An 18,322-nucleotide genomic window follows, 5' to 3' on the forward strand; every position below is an offset into this window, starting at 1 on the left:
ATCCAGTTATCACAAAACTATTTGCTAAAATGACTATCTTTCCCCACCGAATTATTGTGGTACCTTTGCCAAAAATCAATTGACCATAAATGGAAGGGTTTATTTCTGGGCACTCAAATGTACTTCATCATTTATATGCCTACCCTTATACTACTGTCCCAATTAGTGTAGTTTTGTAGTAAATTTTTAAATTAAAAAGTGTGAATCTACAATTTTGCCTTTTTTTCAAGACTGCTTTGGCTACTCTGAGTGCACTGCATTTACACATTAATTTTAGTGTAGCTTGTTAATTTCTGCAAATAAGCCATCTGGGGTTTTGGATTATGGTAAATATGTAGTCAAACTTGGGGACTACTGCCATCTTAAAAATCTTGTATCTTCTTATAGATGAACAAGGGATGTTTTCCCACTTATTTAACTGTTGTTGTTGTTGTTCAGTTGCTCAGTCGTGTCCAACTCTTTGTGACCCCATGGACTACAGCATGCCAGGCTTTCCTGTCCTACACTATCTCCCAGAGTTTGCTCATGTCCATTGTCAGTGATGCCATCCAACCATCTCATCCTCTGCTGCCCCCTTCTCCTCCTGTCCTCGATCTTTCCCAGCATGAGGATCTTTTCCAATGAGTCCATTTTTTTGTATCAGGTGGCCAAAGTCTTGGAGCTTCAGCATCAGTCCTTCCAATGAATATTCAGAGTTTATTTCCTTTAGGATTGACTGGTTTGATCTCCTTGCTGTCCAAGGGACTCTCAAGAGTCTTCTCTAGCACCACATTTGGAAAGCATCAATTCTTTGGTGCTCAGCCTTCTTTATGGTCCAATACTCACATCCGTACATGTCTACTGGAAAAACCATAGCTTTACTACATGGACCTTTGTCAGCAAAGTAAATGATGTCTCTGCTTTTTAATATGCTCTCTAGGTTGTCATAGCTTTTCTTTCAAGGAACAAGCAATTTTAATGTCAGGGCTGCAGTCACTGTACACAGTGATTTTGGAGCCCAAGAAAATAAAGTCGGTTCCTGTTTCCATTGTTTCCCCATCTATTTGCCATGAAGTGATGGGACCGGATTCCATGATCTTAGTTTTTTGAATGCTGAGTTTTAAGCCAGCCTTTTCACTCTCCTATTTCACCTTCATCAAGAGGCTCTTTAGTTCCTCTTCACTTTCTGCCATAAGGGTGGTATCATCTGCACATCTGAGGTTATTGATATTTCTCCCAGCAATCTTGATTCCAGCTTAAGCTTCATCCAGCCAAGCATGTCACATGATGTACTCTGCATATAAGTTAAACAAGCAGGGTGACAATATACAGCCTTGAAGTACTCCTCTTCCTATTTGGAACCAGTCTGTTGTTCCATGTCCAGTTCTAACTGTTGCTTTTTGACCTGCACACAGGTTTCTCAGGAGGCAGTAAGGTGGTCTGGTAGTCCCATCTCTTTAAGAAATTTCCACATTTTGTTGTGATCCACACAGTAGTTGTGGCTCCTGGGCTCTAGAACACAGGCTCAGAAGTTGGGACCATGTGGGATCTTCCCAGATCAGGGATCAAATCTCTGTCTCTTGCACTGGCAGGCAGATTCTTTACCACTGAGCCACCAGGGGAGCTCTAGGATGGCTCTTCTTGGTTGTTTATTTCCCCAACTCCCTCTATAAAACTTCTAGATGCTCTGCCATTCTGCTTGTATCATGGAGTTACCAGCCTCGTGTTAATTCCTTACCATCAACTGTGTTCCAAATAAAGACAGTCACTTTAGGTAGAAGTATAGAGCTCCTCATTCTTATGGCCTGCTTTTCCCCCTAAAAAGAGCTCCTAGTCACTGTACCAGATCTGGGGCTGCTTTTCTCAGAGTGACAAGTGACATTCTGCTCTACAAGTGGGTACTGAGGATGGGGTGATGGGTTGGCAGCCCCTAGTCTTTTTGGCTTGACCCTCCCAGTGTGGAAACTCCTTCTGACACATGAGCTCAGTGGGAATGATCAGGGCCCCAAGTATCACTGGCATGCTGCCCCTGGATTAGAGCTTCTGCCATGAGTGGAGGCTGGTTAAATGAGCCTCTTTACCACACCTACTGGGACACAGGGCTGGGGTTGATAAAGAACTGGGAGTAATCCTGTTCCAGGGTGAAACTATAACCCAAGAATGGGATCTAGGAGGAGAAGGAGTCCTTGTCTTCTAGGCTATGGTATGCCTGAGGGTTAAACGATTTTAAAAATAATTTTCAGTAGTTAAGTTATAATTCTGCTCAGAATAGGGTTGCCCTACCCTAAACTCTGGAGATCACATTCCTTGTCTTCCTTTTTGTTTTACTTGTGGTAAGAGATATATAACATAATATTTACCACTTTAATAATTTTTAAGTATACAGTTCAGCAGCATTAAGTACATTCAAATTTTGCTGCATAATCACCACTACCCACCTCCAGAACTTTCTTCTTCCCAACTTGAATCTTATACCTATTAAACAGTAACTCCCCATTCCTCTCTCCCCTCATCCCCTGGAAACCACCATTTTACTTTTTGTCTCTAAATTTGACTACTCTAGATACCTCATATAAGTGGAATCATAAAATGTTTGTCTTTTTGGGACTGGCATAGTTCACTGAGCATATCTTAAACGGTCAGTCATGTTGTAGCATGTGTTAGAATTTCCTTCCTTTTTAAGATTGAATAATATTGTATTATATGTATACATAACTTCTTGTTTCTTAATTAATCCAACAGTGAAAATAGGTTACTTCTAACTTTTGACTACTGTTCATCTTCTTCTGGTTCTCTGGTATGTAACTAGCTGTTTCTCTCTTGCCTCTTTCAAGACTGGCTTTCTCTTTTCTTTTTTTTTTTTTTTTATAAATTTATTTATTTTAGTTGGGGGCTCATTACTTTACAATATTGTAATAGTTTTTGCCATACATTGACATGAATCAGCCATGGGTTTACATGTGTTCCCCTTCCTGGACCCCCCACCCACCTCCCTCCCCATCCCATCCTTCTGGATCATCCCATTGCCCCGGCCCTGAGCCCTTGTCACATGCATCGAACATGGAATGGTGTTCTGTTTCACATATGATAATATACATGTTTCAATGCTATTCTCCCAGAACGTCCCACCCTCACCTTCTCCCTCAGAGTCCATAAAATTGTTCCATGCATCTGTGTCTCTTATTCTGTCTCGCATATAGGGTTATCGTTACCATCTTTCAAATTCCATATATATGCATTAGTATACTGTATTGGTGTTTTTCTTTCTGGCTTACTTCACTCTGTATAATGGGCTCCAGTTTCATCCATCTCAGTAGAACTGATTCAAATGTATTTTTTTAATGGCTGAGTAATATTCCATTGTGTATATGTACCACAGCTTCCTTATCCATTCGTCTGCTGATGGACATCTAGGTTGCTTCCATGTCCTGGCTATTGTAAACAGTGCTGCGATGAACATTGGGGTACACGCGTCTCTTTCAATTCTGGTTTCCTCGGTGTATATGCCCAGCAGTGGGATTGCTGGGTCATATGGCAGTTCTATTCCCAGTTTTTAAAGGAATCTCCACACTGTTCTCCATAGTGGCTGTACTAGTTTGCATTCCCACCAACAGTGTAAGAGGGTTCCCTTTTCTCCACACCCTCTCCAGCATTTATTGCTTGTAGACTTTTGGATAGCAGCCATTCTGACTGGTGTGAAATGATACCTCATTGTGGTTTTGATTTGCATTTCTCTAATAATGAGTGATGTTGAGCATCTTTTCATGTGTTTGTTAGCCATCTGTATGTCTTCTGTTTGCAGATGACATGATCCTCTACATAGAAAACCCTAAAGACTCTACTAGAAAATTACTAGAGTTGATCAATGAATATAGTAAAGTTGCAGGATATAAAATTAACACACAGAAATCCCTTGCATTCCTATACTCCAAGAATGAGAAAACAGAAAGAGAAATTAAGGAAACAATACCATTCACCATTGCAACAAAAAGAATAAAATACTTAGGAATATATCTACCTAAAGAAACAAAAGACTTATATATAGAAAACTATAAAACACTGATGAAAGAAATCAAAGAGGACACAAACAGATGGAGAAATATACCATGTTCATGGATTGGAAGAATTAATATAGTGAAAATGAGGATACTACCCAAAGCAATCTATAGATTCAATGCAATCCCTATCAAGCTACCAATGGTATTTTTCACAGAACTGGAACAAATCATCTCACAATTTGTATGGAAATATAAGAAACCTCGAATAGCCAAAGCAATCTTGAGGAAGAAGAATGGAACTGGAGGAATCAACCTGCCTGACTTCAGGCTCTACTACAAAGCCACAGTCATCAAGACAGTATGGTACTGGCACAAAGATAGAAATATAGATCAATGGAACAAAATAGAAAGCCCAGAGATAAACCCACGCACATATGGACACCTTATCTTCGACAAAGGAGGCAAGAATATACAATGGAGAAAAGACAATGTCTTTAACAAGTGGTGCTGGGAAAACTGGTCAACCACTTGTAAAAGAATGAAACTAGAACACTTCCTAACACTGTACACAAAAATAAACTCAAAATGGATTAAAGATCTAAACGTAAGACCAGAAACAATAAAACTCCTAGAGGAAAACATAGGCAAAACACTCTCCGACATAAATCACAGCAGGATCCTCCATGACCCACCTCCCAGAATATTGGAAATAAAAGCAAAAATAAACAAATGGGACCTAATTAAAATTAAAAGCTTTTGCACAACAAAGGAAACTATAAACAAGGTGAAAAGACAGCCTTCAGAATGGGAGAAAATAATAGCAAATGAAGCAACAGACAAACAATTAATATCAAAAATATACAAGCAACTTCTGCAGCTGAATTCCCGAAAAATAAACGACCCAATCAAAAAATGGGCCAAAGAACTAAACAGACATTTCTCCAAAGAAGAGATACAGTTGGCTTTCTCTTTTCAACAGTGTCTAAGTGTGAATCTTTGAGGTTGTATTAAATGGAGATTTTGATCTCAGATGGGCAGATTTGTTTTTCATCACATTTGGTAAGTTTTCAATTCTTATTTCTTCATATTTTTTTTTTCTAACCACCCTCCTTCTCCTGGGTCATCTATTATGCATATGTTGGTATGCTTGATATTGTCCTACAAGTCTTTTAGTCTCTTTCCATTTTTATTCATTCTTTTTACAATACTGACTCGATGGACATGAGTTTTAGCAAGCTCTGGGAGTTGGTGATGGACAGGGAAGCCTGGCATGCTGTAGTCCATTGGGGTCGCAAAGAGTCGGACACGACTGAGTGACTGAAATGAACTGAACTTTAGACTGGATAATCTCTATTGATCTGCCTTCAAATTCTCTGATTTATTTTTCTTCTCTCAGCTCAAATCTGCTATTGAATTCCTTGAGTTAATTTTTCACTTCAATGAAGACATATTTTTCAACTTCAGAATAATTATTTGGTTTCTTTTAGTAATTTATATCTTTTTTTATTGAAGCATAGTTGATTTAAACATTGTATTAATTTCAGGTATACAGGACCATGATTCAGTAGTTTTACAGATTACACTCTATTAAGAGTTCTTACAAAATGATGGCTATAAGTTCCTGTGCTATATAATATATTCTGTTGCTTATCTATTTTATACATAGTAGTTTGTATCTCTTAATTGCATAACCATATCTTGCCACTCCCCTCTTCCATCTCCCCACTGGTAACCACTGGTTTGTTTTCTATATCTGTGAAACTGTTTTTGTTTTGCTATATACATTAATTTTACTTTAGATTCCACAAATAAGTGACATCATACAGTAATTTGTCCTTCTCTGTATGAATTATTTCATTATGCCTAATATTCTCTAGGTCTACCTATATTGATGTAAATGGAAGCATTTAATTTTTTACAGCTCAGCATTGTTCCACTATATATATGTGTGTGTATATATATGTGTGTGTGTACACACACACACACACACACAGAGACATAGACAGAAATACACCACATGTATTTTATCCATTCATCTGTTGATTTACACTCAGATTTTCATCTTAATTATAATATGTCTTAGTGTGGGTCTGTTTGGGTTCATCTTTTTTCAGACCCTCTGTGCTTCCTGTATGTGGATATCTGTTTCCTTCTTCAGGTTTGGGAAGTTTCTAGCCATCATCTCATCAAATATATTTTTGATCCCCTTCTCTCTCTTTTCCTCCTGTGACCCCTATAATATGAATGTTAGTATGCTTAATGTTATCTCAGAGATCTCAAACTGTTCTCATTTTTAAAAACTCGTTTTTCTTTGTGCTTTTCTGACTGGGTGATTTCCATTATTCTATCTTCCAGATCACTTATGCTTTCTTCTGAATCCCTAGTCTGCTATTCATTCTTTCTAGTGTGTTTTTATTTAAGTTAATGAATTATTCATTTCTTCCTTTTCCAATTCTAAAAATTTTTATTGTTTTGGTATGCTTTTTACAGTAAGCTCTTTTTTTCTCAGATATCTTCATAATTTTCACAATCTTATACTTACTACACTTATTTAATCTACTTGAATCAGTTAAGTTCTAAGTATTTTATCATATGAATAAATAAATATCATAAGTGTTATTTTGACTTATCTATAATCTTGGAAGTTTATCATATTAAACACATATATTCACTGCTTACAGAACATTCTATTTAAATATCTAAATGACCTTTCAAAGGGAGTATATTCAGAATCCAACTCTTGTGAATTCTTCATTTCTGATATTTTCAAGTTCTTGTTAAAATTCTCACTGTGCTCATCTGTTCTGTTCTTTAATTCAATTAACATTCTTATTACTAATGCTTCAAATTGTTTATTGTTTATTTCTTTTCATTATTTGTTTTTCCAAGGGTTTTCTCTTGCTGTTTCAATTGAGACCAGTTCTTCTGTCTTTGCATTTTGGCTAAACTTTCTCTGTGCCTATGAAATTAGGTGAAACAGTTACCCATTGTGGTCTTGCAGGGATGTCTTTATATGGGAGTGTCCCGTGTAGATTGGGTGTGCCTAATGCCTTTGGTGGGAGGGCTGAATTTCATGTGGATGCAAGTCACTGTCTTTCCTCAGGGTATGCGGGCAGCTATCACTGTGGTAGGAGGTGGGGCTGGAGATGGAGGTGCTAGGGGAGGAGTCTGGTGTGAGGCAGGGCTTCCTCTCTGCTCAGTGGCCATCATCATCCTGTCAGAGGTTTGGGTCAGGTCCCAAGGTGCTGAAATGGAAGCCCTTAGGATCTAGCTGAGTTGGCTCTGTTCCCTTTAAGTATGTGTTTCCCCACTTCCTGCACTAGGACTTTTGCCCCAGAGGGAGATCGTGCTGAAGCAAGGGGGGGCCCATGCAAGCTCAGAGCTCATGTCAGCTGTGGAAAGAGGTCCAAGCTATCTCCAAGGCACTGCCTGTGTAGGCGCCAGCAACTGTTTCCCTTGCTCTGCTCAGATGCAGCCTTGGTTCAACTCCCCATTGTCTCTCATATCCAATGATTGCCCTCAGCCTCCACTGCCCCAGCCCTGCCGTGGAGTGACACTCAGGGCAGGTGGGGCCTGTATTGATTCTTGGTGCTTATGGGGAGGTGAGCTGTGCTACAGTGGCCACTGTCAAGAGTTTCGGGCTACTTCTAATGCACTGCTTGAGTTCAGTTCAGTCGTGTCTGACTCTTTCCAACCCCATGAACCACAGCACGCCAGGCCTCCCTGTCCATCACCAACTCCCAGAGTCCACCCAAACCCATGTCCATTGAGTCAGTGATGCAATCCAACCATTTCATCCTCTGTTGTCCCCTTCTCCTCCTGCCCTCAATCTTTCCCAGCATCAGGGTCTTTTCAAATGAGTCACCACTTTGCATCAGGTGGCCAAAGTATTGGAGTTTCAGCTTCAACATCAGTCCTTCCAATGAACACCCAGGACTGATCTGCTTTAGGATGGACTGGTTGGCTCTCTTTGCAGTCCAAGGGACTCTCAAGAGTCTTCACCAACACCACAGCTCAAAAGCATCAATACTTCGGTGCTCAGCGTTCTTTCTAGTCCAACTTTCACATCCATACATGACCACTGGAAAAACCACAGCCTTGACTAGACGGACCTTTGTGGACAAAGTGATGTCTCTGCTTTTTAATATGCTGTCTAAGTTGGTCATAACTTTCCTTCCAAGGAGGAAAGTTTCCACTTCCACTTTCATCAAGACCATGGGGTCGCAAAGAGTCTGACATGACTGAGCGACTGAACTGAACTGAATTTGGTTGGTCATAACTTTCCTTCCAAGGAGTAAGCCTATTTTAATTTCATGACTGCAATCACCATCTGCAGTGATTTTGGAGCCCCCAAAAATAAAGTCACTCACTGCTTCCACTATTTCCCCATCTATTTGCCATGAAGTGATGGGACCAGATGCCATGATCTTAGTTTTCTGAATGTTGAGCTTTAAGCCAACTTTTTCACTCTCCTCTTGAGTAAGCACCAACAATGGATATCATAGCCCCACCCAGACACCCTCCCTGGAACTCAGCAGCCTCTGTGTCCCACATCTGAGCTTTCTACCTGGTTGTGGCAGCCCTAGATCCAGTACTGTGCTGCACTGTGGATAAGTGGGTCTGGAGCAGTCACTCAATTGGGATTGGCACTGGGGCAGTTGTGGGAAACCTGGCAGTCACTGGGGCAGTCTTCACTCTGCCCTTTCTGCCCTGCCTTGCTGGTAAGCTAGTACACACATGCTTCTCATTCTCAATCCAGGCTTCTCACAGCCCTCTTGTTAGTCCCTGTGGTCCTCCAATCAGTCAAGAGGGCTTGTCTCCTCTGTGTCGGATCCCGGGCCATCCCAATCTGTGGCTCAAACAGCTTACTCCCCAGGTAATCTCCCTGTTCCTCTGAGTTCCTTCCCAGGGGTACGGGGCCTGACCTGATTGCTTTTCTTCCCTCCCTGCCTAATTACGGATGAATCTTTCCTGTTGTCTTGGTTGTACAGGAGTCCTTCCACCAGTTTCCTATTAGTTTTCAGTGAGAATTGTTCCATATGTAGATGTATTTTTTATGTGTTCATGGGGTGAGGTGAGTTGCATGTCTCCTTCTACTCGACCATCTTGACAGATCTATTTTCTTATTGCTATTCTCTATTTGATGGGTCTGGAGAAGGCAGTGGCACCCCACTCCAGTACTCTTGCCTGGAAAATCTCATGGACAGAGGAGCCTGGTAGGCTGCAGTCCATGTGGTTGCTAAGAGTCAGACACGACTGAGCGACTTCACTTTCACCTTTCACTTTCATGCATTGGAGAAGGAAATGGCAACCCACTCCAGTGTTCTTGCCTGGAGAATCCCAGGGACGGGGGCTTCCGTCTATGGGGTCGCACAGAGTCGGACACGACTGAAGCGACTTAGCAGCAGCAGCAGCAGCATTTGATGGGTCATTGTCAGCATACTTTAATTCTGTAGATATGGTTTCCTTTATTTCTTTGAATATATTTACAGGAGCTGATTGAAAGTCTTTTTTACTATGTCCTATATACATATGCCCTCAGAGACAGTTTCTATTGACTGTTTTTTTGTCCTGAGTATAAGCCACATATTATTATTTCTTTGCAAGATTTGTAATTTTTTATTTGACATTGGACAGTTTGATAATATAGCAACTCTGGACTTTTGACTCCTTCCCAAAGCACTGTAGTTGCTGCTTTTTAGTTTATTTGTTTAGTGACATGTCTGAACTAATTCTGGACAGTCTGTCTTTCCTGCAATGTGTAGCCTGATGTCCTTGCTCAGATTTTTACTTCTAATTCGTGTAATTTTTAAGTCCAGCTTCCTAGGAGTCTCCCTGGGATCATCATAGCTTATTAATCAGCCAATGATTAGTCAAAGGTTGTGCAGAAACATCTTGGGCCAATAAAGCTTTCATATTTACAAAAGGTTTCAATGTGTAGGTTAGGGCATACATTAAAAATTCAAGCAATTTATGTCTGGCTTTTATTGTTTTCCTTGGGCAGGTCTCATGTTCAACCAGGTATAAATATGTAATCGGGGCTCTTCTAGGCATCTCCTGAGTCTGTTTGTAGCCACGTATATCTACCCAATCTTCCGGATTCCCAGGACTATATGGGAGCTTATCCATGCCCTTTATGGTTGTTTTATTGCTCAGATCTCTCAGTTAAATTTTTGGTATGGTGTATTGCAACCACAGGCAACTAAGCTATTTGTCCCACCTGATTGTTTGCCATTGATCTTGCTATTATTTTTGACAATGCCCTGGACTTGAGGACTTCTTTATTTTCACTGAAAAAACTTGTTTCTTGTGTCAAGATCAGGTAAATCATTGCTTACCTTTTATTCTACCTGTTATTTTTTCCTTTACATTTATGTCTATAATACATTTGTCTAGAATTTATGTGTGGTAAGGCTCTAACATGATGTTTTCTCCCCAAATACCAACCCAATTTTCTCAACAACTATTAACAATTCATCTATTCCTCATTGATTTGAGAAGCTTTCTTTAGCATATTTTAAGTTATCATGTGTCCAGAGTCTTACTCAGTATTAGCTGCACTAAAACAATGACCTGTCAATTTTTGTGTCAGTATCACATCATTTTAGTATATGTTTATAATACACCCTGGCTTTTTTGTTGATGTTGTTTGAGCCAAGACTTCTCTTACTGCTCTTTTAAAAAATTATAATCTATTCTTATTCATTTGCTTTTCCAACATACTTTAGAATTATTCTGTCAGGTGAACAAAAACTATTTCTTATACATCTTTATATATCAAGATGGCACATGATTAACTCAAATGTTGTATTATAGCTATGAATGAATCTTCTGCTTCCTAATAGAACTATTCCTCTGAAGAGACTCCTAAACTTTCACCATGAATCTAGAGGACAAACTTTGTCCAATTTTATGTTGCATTTCTGGAAAATTGTTGAGTTTGGAATGAACCTATGCTAGAAATGGTAGGACCTTGGCACATGCTTTGCCTCATTCAACAGGGCTGCATCCCACCCCTAGAAGCCTGACAGAGTTCCTCATTATCCTTCCTTTCTCAGTAGTGACTATTATTATGTATTAAGTGAAGTGGGTGAAAGTTGCCCAGTCATGTCCGACTCTTTGCAACCCCACTGCCTATGCAGTCCATGGAATTCTCCAGGCCAGAATACTGGAGTGAGTAGCCTTTCCCTTCTCCAGGGAATCTTCCCAACCCAGGGATCGAACCCAGGTCTCCCCACTGCAGGCAGATTCTTTACCAACTGAGCTATGAGGGAAGCCCATTTTATGGGCTTATTAATACATATTATATGTATTAATGCCTTCCTCAAACGTATCAAGTTTTCGTAGTAGATACTCATTTCTCTAAGCCAACTGTCCAAGAGCTGCACCAACTTAAGTTTTAGCTACAACTTGCCCAGCATTACTTTCATAAGGGGTATCTTTTAACTACAGTTAGTAGAAGCAATTGAGGAGTTAGATTCCTAACAATCAGGTCATAGTTCAATACTCCTACAAAGTCTTTACACTGATGGGCAATGTAGTATTTAGGATAAGTTAATTTTCATTTAAAGTTGAATTTTAAATTCCCAGTAAGATTTTCTGTTAATCTTTAAAATTGTATTTTCTACCATTTTGTCTTTGAAAAAGCATAGGAGTTTGAAGTTGGACAGACTTTAGTTCAAACTCTTATAGTTACATATAAAATCTCCTATTAGTTACGTAACCTTTGTAAGTTACTTCTTTTTGAGCCTTTGTTTCCTCTTCTATAAATGGAGATATATAACACTTTTCAGCACTTTTATGAGGATTAGAAGTATTGAACACAAAGGGCTGACTTAGCACACTGCCAGGTATATAACATGTAATATTACAGAACATGTTCTTGCTGATGTTGTGAACATTGCTAATTGCCTTGTGCTTTGTTAATGATCTTGTATGAATTACTGGTTTTTACAGGGCAGTTCCCCCAACACTAAAAGACTTCAGATGATGCCTCTTCTTTTTGGGTTCTTAGATCTTTTTAAAAGTAATCTTTATATCTTTTACCCTGCTTTTAAGGAGCTAACTCATTTGAAAAGACTGTGATGCTGGGAAAGATTGAGGGCGGGAGGAGAAGGGGACGACAGAGGATGAGATGGTTGGATGGCATCACCGACTCAATGGACATGGGTTTGGGTGGACTCTGGGAGTTGGTGATGGACAGGGAGGCCTGGCATGCTGTGGTTCATGGGGTCGCAAAGAGTCAGACATGACTAAGCGACTGAACTGAACTGAAGGAGTGGCCTATCACTTATTGCTACCCTGGGGCTGGTTCTAAGAATAGCTCCCACTCTGTCTCACCTCCCTTACAATTTGTTGCTTCTAATTTGTTCTACACTGGGAAATCAGATGACCAAACTGTCAGAAATGTGTCTAAATTAGGAATAAACAGGTTGATCAGAAGGCTAAGGGGCTCTCTTCAGGGGAAGAATATAGAACCTATTAGAGCATAGTCTTTGTGATAGCTGGTAGAGCTGTTAATAAGTCATTTTTACTTATTTTCATGTTCTTGGATGTGTTTCAAAAACCCAGAGAATCAAATAAATGGGGAAATGAGCTACTACTATAGTTTTTAGAAAAAAAGATAAACAAAATATGTAATTCTAGAGTTAATATGAGATAATGTAGGGCTGTGACCCAGGAATGTGTTAAGAGCTAGGAGGAATGAATATAATCCATTATTCTTATACGAAAGACTTGTTAAGTCACCAATGTTAACATCAAGGTAGTTAGAATATTAACATATATTAAGCATCTATTATGTGATTACGTGATAAGGTCCCTGCATGTATTATCTCAATCCTCAAATAGCTCTGAGAAGTAAGAATTATTACATCCATTTATGGTGATGAAATGGATACTTTAAAAGGTTAAAGTGACTTATTCAAGTTGAAAAGTGCCAGAGCCAGAATTTATACTAAGGTTTGTTCAATTTCAAAGCTCAAAAATCTGTAACCCTCTGGTGATTTGTAAGGACTGACTTCCTCTTTGTACAAAATTTACTTACTCTACATCAGCAAATAAACAATGAGAACATTTAATAAAAAAACTGAATACCACTGGCAATTACAATGATATACATCAAGTGCCTAGAAATTAATTTAAAATGCAGAAGACCTTTATGAAAGAATATTAAGTCTACTTATGACATAAAGTTCTGTACACCTGAAATTAATATAATATTGTAAATCAACTATACTTCAAAAAAGACTGAAAGAGAGATCTGAATAAAGGGAAAGGTAAACTATTATCTTAGGGTAGAAGGACAACATTATAAAGATGTCAATTCTCCCTAAATTAATCTATAAATCCAATTCATTGACCAAAAAACCCAACAAGATTTCGTGGAAAATGGACTAATTCTAAATTATATATGGAAGATGAAAGATTCATGTGGTTCAGGAGCAGTCAGTACAAGTCTGAAACAAGAAAAGCAAAGAGTAGAGATTTAACCTACCTGCTATTAAGGCAAATTACAAACCCTTCATAAATGAATGAACGTGATATTGGTGAGGGAGCAAATAGGCAATGGAACAAAATAAAATTCAGGGATGAACTCAAGTATATATAGGAACTTGGTACCTAGGAATGGTGGTAACACAAATCAATGGGGAGAGAAGAGATCATTTAATACATGGAGTTGGGAAAACTGGATTATTATGTAGAGAAAATAAAACTAGACCCTTTTTTAAAGCATACACAGAATAAATACCCACTAAAGACCTGAAATGGAAGGCAATATTATAAAACTATAATGTAAACAGTTACATCATAGTTACAGAAAAAGTAGAAACATCTTTATGACCCATGGGTAGGGAACAATTTATTAAATAAGATTCCCCAAAGCACACACCATAAATGCAGAGATTGATGGGTTTGACAAAATCAAATTAAATACTCATTTGTTAGGGGTAAAGTATACTGATAACCTGCAATTTACTTGGAAATGAATCAAAAAGGATAGATAAATGGATGGATAGAGATAGAGAGAGGGATAGTTATATTGGATAAAGCTGTTATTAATAATTATAGAATCTAAGTGGTGGTCATATGAATGTTTGGCATCCTATTCTTCCAATTTTTCTTTATATGTATGTACGTATATGGGCTTCCCAGGTGGTGCAGTGGTAAAGAATCCACCTGCCAATGCAAGAGAAGTGGGTTTAATTTCTGGGTCAGGAAGATCCCCTGGAGTAGGAAATGGCAACCTACTCCAGTATCCTTGCCTGGAAAAATCCCATGGACAGAGGAACCAAGTGGGCTATACAGTCCAGGGGGTCACAAAGAATCAGACATGACTGAGTCACTGAGCAAAGCACACATATATGTATGTGTATGCATGTGTGTGTGGTGTTGGGGGTGGCTTCCCTGGTGGCTCAGATGGTGAAGAATCAGTCTGTAATGCAGGAGACCTGGGTTTGATCCCTGGGTTGGGAAGATCCCCTGGAGAAGAAAATGGCTACCCACTCCAGTATTCTTGCATGGAGAATTCCATGGACACAGGAGCCGAATATATATATATATATATATATATATATATATATATTGGCTGTGCCATATGGTATGGCATTCAGGATCTTAATTCCCTGACCAGGAATCCATGGCCCCTGCAGTTGAAGTGCAGTCTTAACCACTGGATGGCCAAGAAAGTCCCAATTTTCTCTATGTATGAAATCATAATAATGAAAAGCCAGTGAAAGTGAAATAATTTTGTTCAAAAAGGATATTGTACATAAAGTTTAAAAAAATTGTGGCTGACTGGAAAAGAAATTTGACACATATATACACAGATATAGAAAAGGTATCTGCTATATTTGTGTGTGTATATAGATATATATATATATATCACAAAAAAACTTATGTAATCAGCAAGGAAAAGATAAATAACCTAAAAGAAAATTTGCAAGATAAATAGGCACTTCAGAGAATGAGAAAACAAATAGCTAACATATTATATATAAAACAGAAAAGTGAAAGTGAAAGTTGCTCAGTCGTGTCCAACTCTTTGTGACCCCATTGCCTATGCAGTCCATGGAATTCTCCAGGCCAGAATACTGGAGTGGGAAGCCTTTCCCTTCTCCAGGGGATTTTCCCAACCCAGGGATCGAACCCAGGTGTCCCCCATTGCAGGCAGATTCTTTACAAGCTGAGCCACAAGGGAAGCCCAAGAATACTAGAGTAGGTAGCCTATCCCTTCTCCAGCAGATCTTCCTAACACAGGAATTGAACCAGGGTCTCCTGTATTGCAGGCGGCCTCTTTACCAACTGAGCTATCAGGGAAGCCCTATATATAAGATAGAAGATCAAATAAATGCAAAGTAAAATAAAAGATACTACTTGAAAAAATTAGCAAGATACTACTTGGCAAAAATTAAGAAGTTATATAAGAACTGGCAATAATATGAAGAAATAGAAACTCTTATGCACTATTCATAATTTAGAACAAATTTCTAGAGAAATCTGGCAATATTTTGTGAAAAATTTATATGCACATTTTACAGGATCCAGGACTCCTACTCCAAAATACATACTTCAGATAAACTGACACAGGAACACAAAGAGACAGAGACATCTGTGAAGATATTCCCTGCAGCACTGTTTGGTATACCTAAGAACTGGACACTATCTATCAAAGAACAAATAAAGTACTGTGATATTAGCACTTGTTGGAATATAATTCAGCAGTCATCAGGAATGAACCATATATGAATATGGATAGATCTAAAAAAGAACACTGAGTGAAAAAAATAAGAAATAGAATGAGACGTACAACATAATATCTTTTGTGTTTAAAAAGAAAAAAAATCTACATAAATAAGCATCACTAGAGATTGTACATGGATATGGATCTTGCCAACCCAGGGATTGAACCCAGGCCTCCTGCTTTGCAGGCAGATTCTTTTACCGTCTGAGCTACTAGGGAAGCCAATATATATGTCATGGCAATTAATTCCAGTGTTTCTGAAGTCTAAAGTCAACATAAAACCTCCCCACTTCAAAATACCATGAAAACCACTTGCTTAAGGGAAATGTCAAAAAAGTAAAAGAGAAATGAACTGACCACTTCCGGGTCACATGGCTTACCGGAGTACACAGCACATGAGCAGCAGATGGGTGGGGACGTTAGCTGGATTGAGCATACTGGGTGTGTCTGACTTCATACAGGCCAGGAAGGCACGCATCCTTCTGTTTTTGTCCTCAACTGCTTTGCCTAGCCAGAGCTTCTTGAGGTTTGGGCAAGTCCATTCCCGAAACGTCAGTGCAGACACCAGCTCTGGGGTTTGAGGTGACTTCCCTTTATAGGCAGACCACTCTTTAAGAATCACTGAAGGAACTAAAAGACAGAAATCGAGGAAAAACAGGCTATAGAGACTTGGAGCATTTCACCGCTGGTCACAACTGACAGAATCCATCACACTTCAACATCTTTGTATTTTCTGTCACTATAATTTTTATTGTTAGCAGCAGAAATGGCAAGAGTAGTAAGCATTTAGTAGATGCTTGGTATGTATTAAGTATTTTATATACAAATGTAAATCTTACTCCTCTAGACAAACCTGAGAGAGAAGCATTATGATTATATTATCACAAAATATAGTACCTATTTTATAAATGAAAAACAATCAAAGCTCAACTGTCATATAGTTCTACAGTCATATAGTAGTCCCTCCATTATTCACAGGGAATACATTCCAAGACCCCCAGTGGACACCCAAAACCATGCATAATACTGAATCCTGTATATACTATGGTTTTTCCTATACCTATAAACCTATGATAAAGGTATGCAAGAGATTAACAGCAATAATAAAATAAAACAATTATAATATACTGTAATAAAAGTTATCTGAAAGCAGTCTCTCTCTCTCAAAATATCTTACTGCACAAATTTAATGCCTTTTCCATCTTAACTAAGCCCTTATCATGTACTGTGTCCGTAACTTTTGCAGTTCAAAATGTGACAGCAAAACTAGCACTAAATTTCTTTTTCCTTCTTCACAGTTTCACAGATAGAAGACTTGTTCTTACCATACATCTTTTTGTTCTTAGTACAGATGTTAGCAACGTCAGCATATCATTTTTTCCTTCCCTTACTAAGTTGAGAACTTTCACCTTTTCACTTAAAGAAAGCACTTTCTTGCTTCTCTTCGGCATATTTGAACTGCCAGTATCACTACTCTTGCACTTTGGGGCCATTATTAAGTAAAATAATGATTACTTGAACATAAGCACTTCAACTGATTATAAGGACGTCCCTGGCTATCCAGGGTTAATATTCCGCACTTCCACTGTAGCGGACACAGGTTCAATCCCTGGTTGGGGAACTAAGATCCTGCATGCCTCACTGTGTGGCCAAAAAAATAAATAAATAAAATGATTTTAATACAATAGCAAAGATAGGAAATAGACATGAGTACAACTGTGTGTATAGTTCTATGTCATGTGTAGATTCATGCAATTATCACCACAATCAAGATATAAAACTATTCCATCACCACAAAGATCTCTCCTGTGCTACTCCTTTTATGGTCACATGCAATGCTCTCCGGCACCATCCTTGATCTCTGCCAACCACTAATCTGCTCTCTATCTCTATAATTTTGTCAGTTTGAGAATGTTATATAAATTGAATCAGTATGCAACCTTTTGAGACTAGCATTTTCACTCAGCATAATGCTCTTGAGATCTATCCATGTTGATGCATGTATCAATATCTCATTCCTATTTTGCTGAGTAATATGCCATGGTATAGATGTACACGGTTTACCTTTTGAAGGACATCTAGGTTATGTCCAGTTTGGGGCTATTATGAATAAAGGTGTTATGAATATTTGTGTATAAGTTCCTGCATGAAAATAAGTCTTCATTCTCTAGGATAAATGCTCCAAAAATGTAGTGCTACACACTTATTTTTAGTTTACTTTTAGTTTTAAGGAACTGCCAAATTATTTTCCAGAGTGGTGGTATCATGTTACATTCCCATCAGCAAATCATGAGTGATCCAGTTTTTCCACACTCAATATAGCATGCTCTGTTAACACCATTATTCATTTTAGCCATTCTGATAGATAGGTATGTAGTAATACTTCACTGTGGTTTTGGTTTGCACTTCTCTAATGGCTAATGATGGTGAACATATTTTCATGTCTTTATATTCCACACATATATCTTGTTCAGTGAAATGTCTGTGAATATCTTTTGCTGATTTTCTAATTGGATTATTTTTATATTGTTCAGTTTCAAGAGTTTTTGCAGATACTTTCTTTCAGAGTATTTCAGATACTAGTCTAGATATGTGGCACTGT

At 38.5% G+C, this 18,322-nt stretch overlaps 1 protein-coding gene across 5 annotated transcripts in view; it reads right to left on the minus strand.

Annotated features, from left to right (window-relative positions):
* The window catches only part of FAM120C (family with sequence similarity 120 member C), a 147,521-nt gene that overhangs the window by 35,018 nt on the left and 94,181 nt on the right, over positions 1-18,322 (minus strand). For 4 of the 5 annotated variants that reach the window (XM_081565457.1, XM_081565456.1, XM_081565458.1 and 1 more), the window contains one exon: positions 16,101-16,350. In XM_081565457.1, the coding sequence (XP_081421583.1) occupies positions 16,101-16,350 (250 nt within the window). Of the gene's footprint in view, positions 1-16,100; positions 16,351-18,322 lie in introns of those variants that run through there. The other variant, XR_014075777.1, reaches the window with a different exon arrangement.

The sequence above is a fragment of the Giraffa tippelskirchi genome, chromosome X, assembly GCF_054371585.1.
Source record: "Giraffa tippelskirchi isolate mGirTip1 chromosome X, T2T-mGirTip1v1.2.pri, whole genome shotgun sequence".
Taxonomy (NCBI): Eukaryota; Metazoa; Chordata; class Mammalia; order Artiodactyla; family Giraffidae; genus Giraffa; species Giraffa tippelskirchi.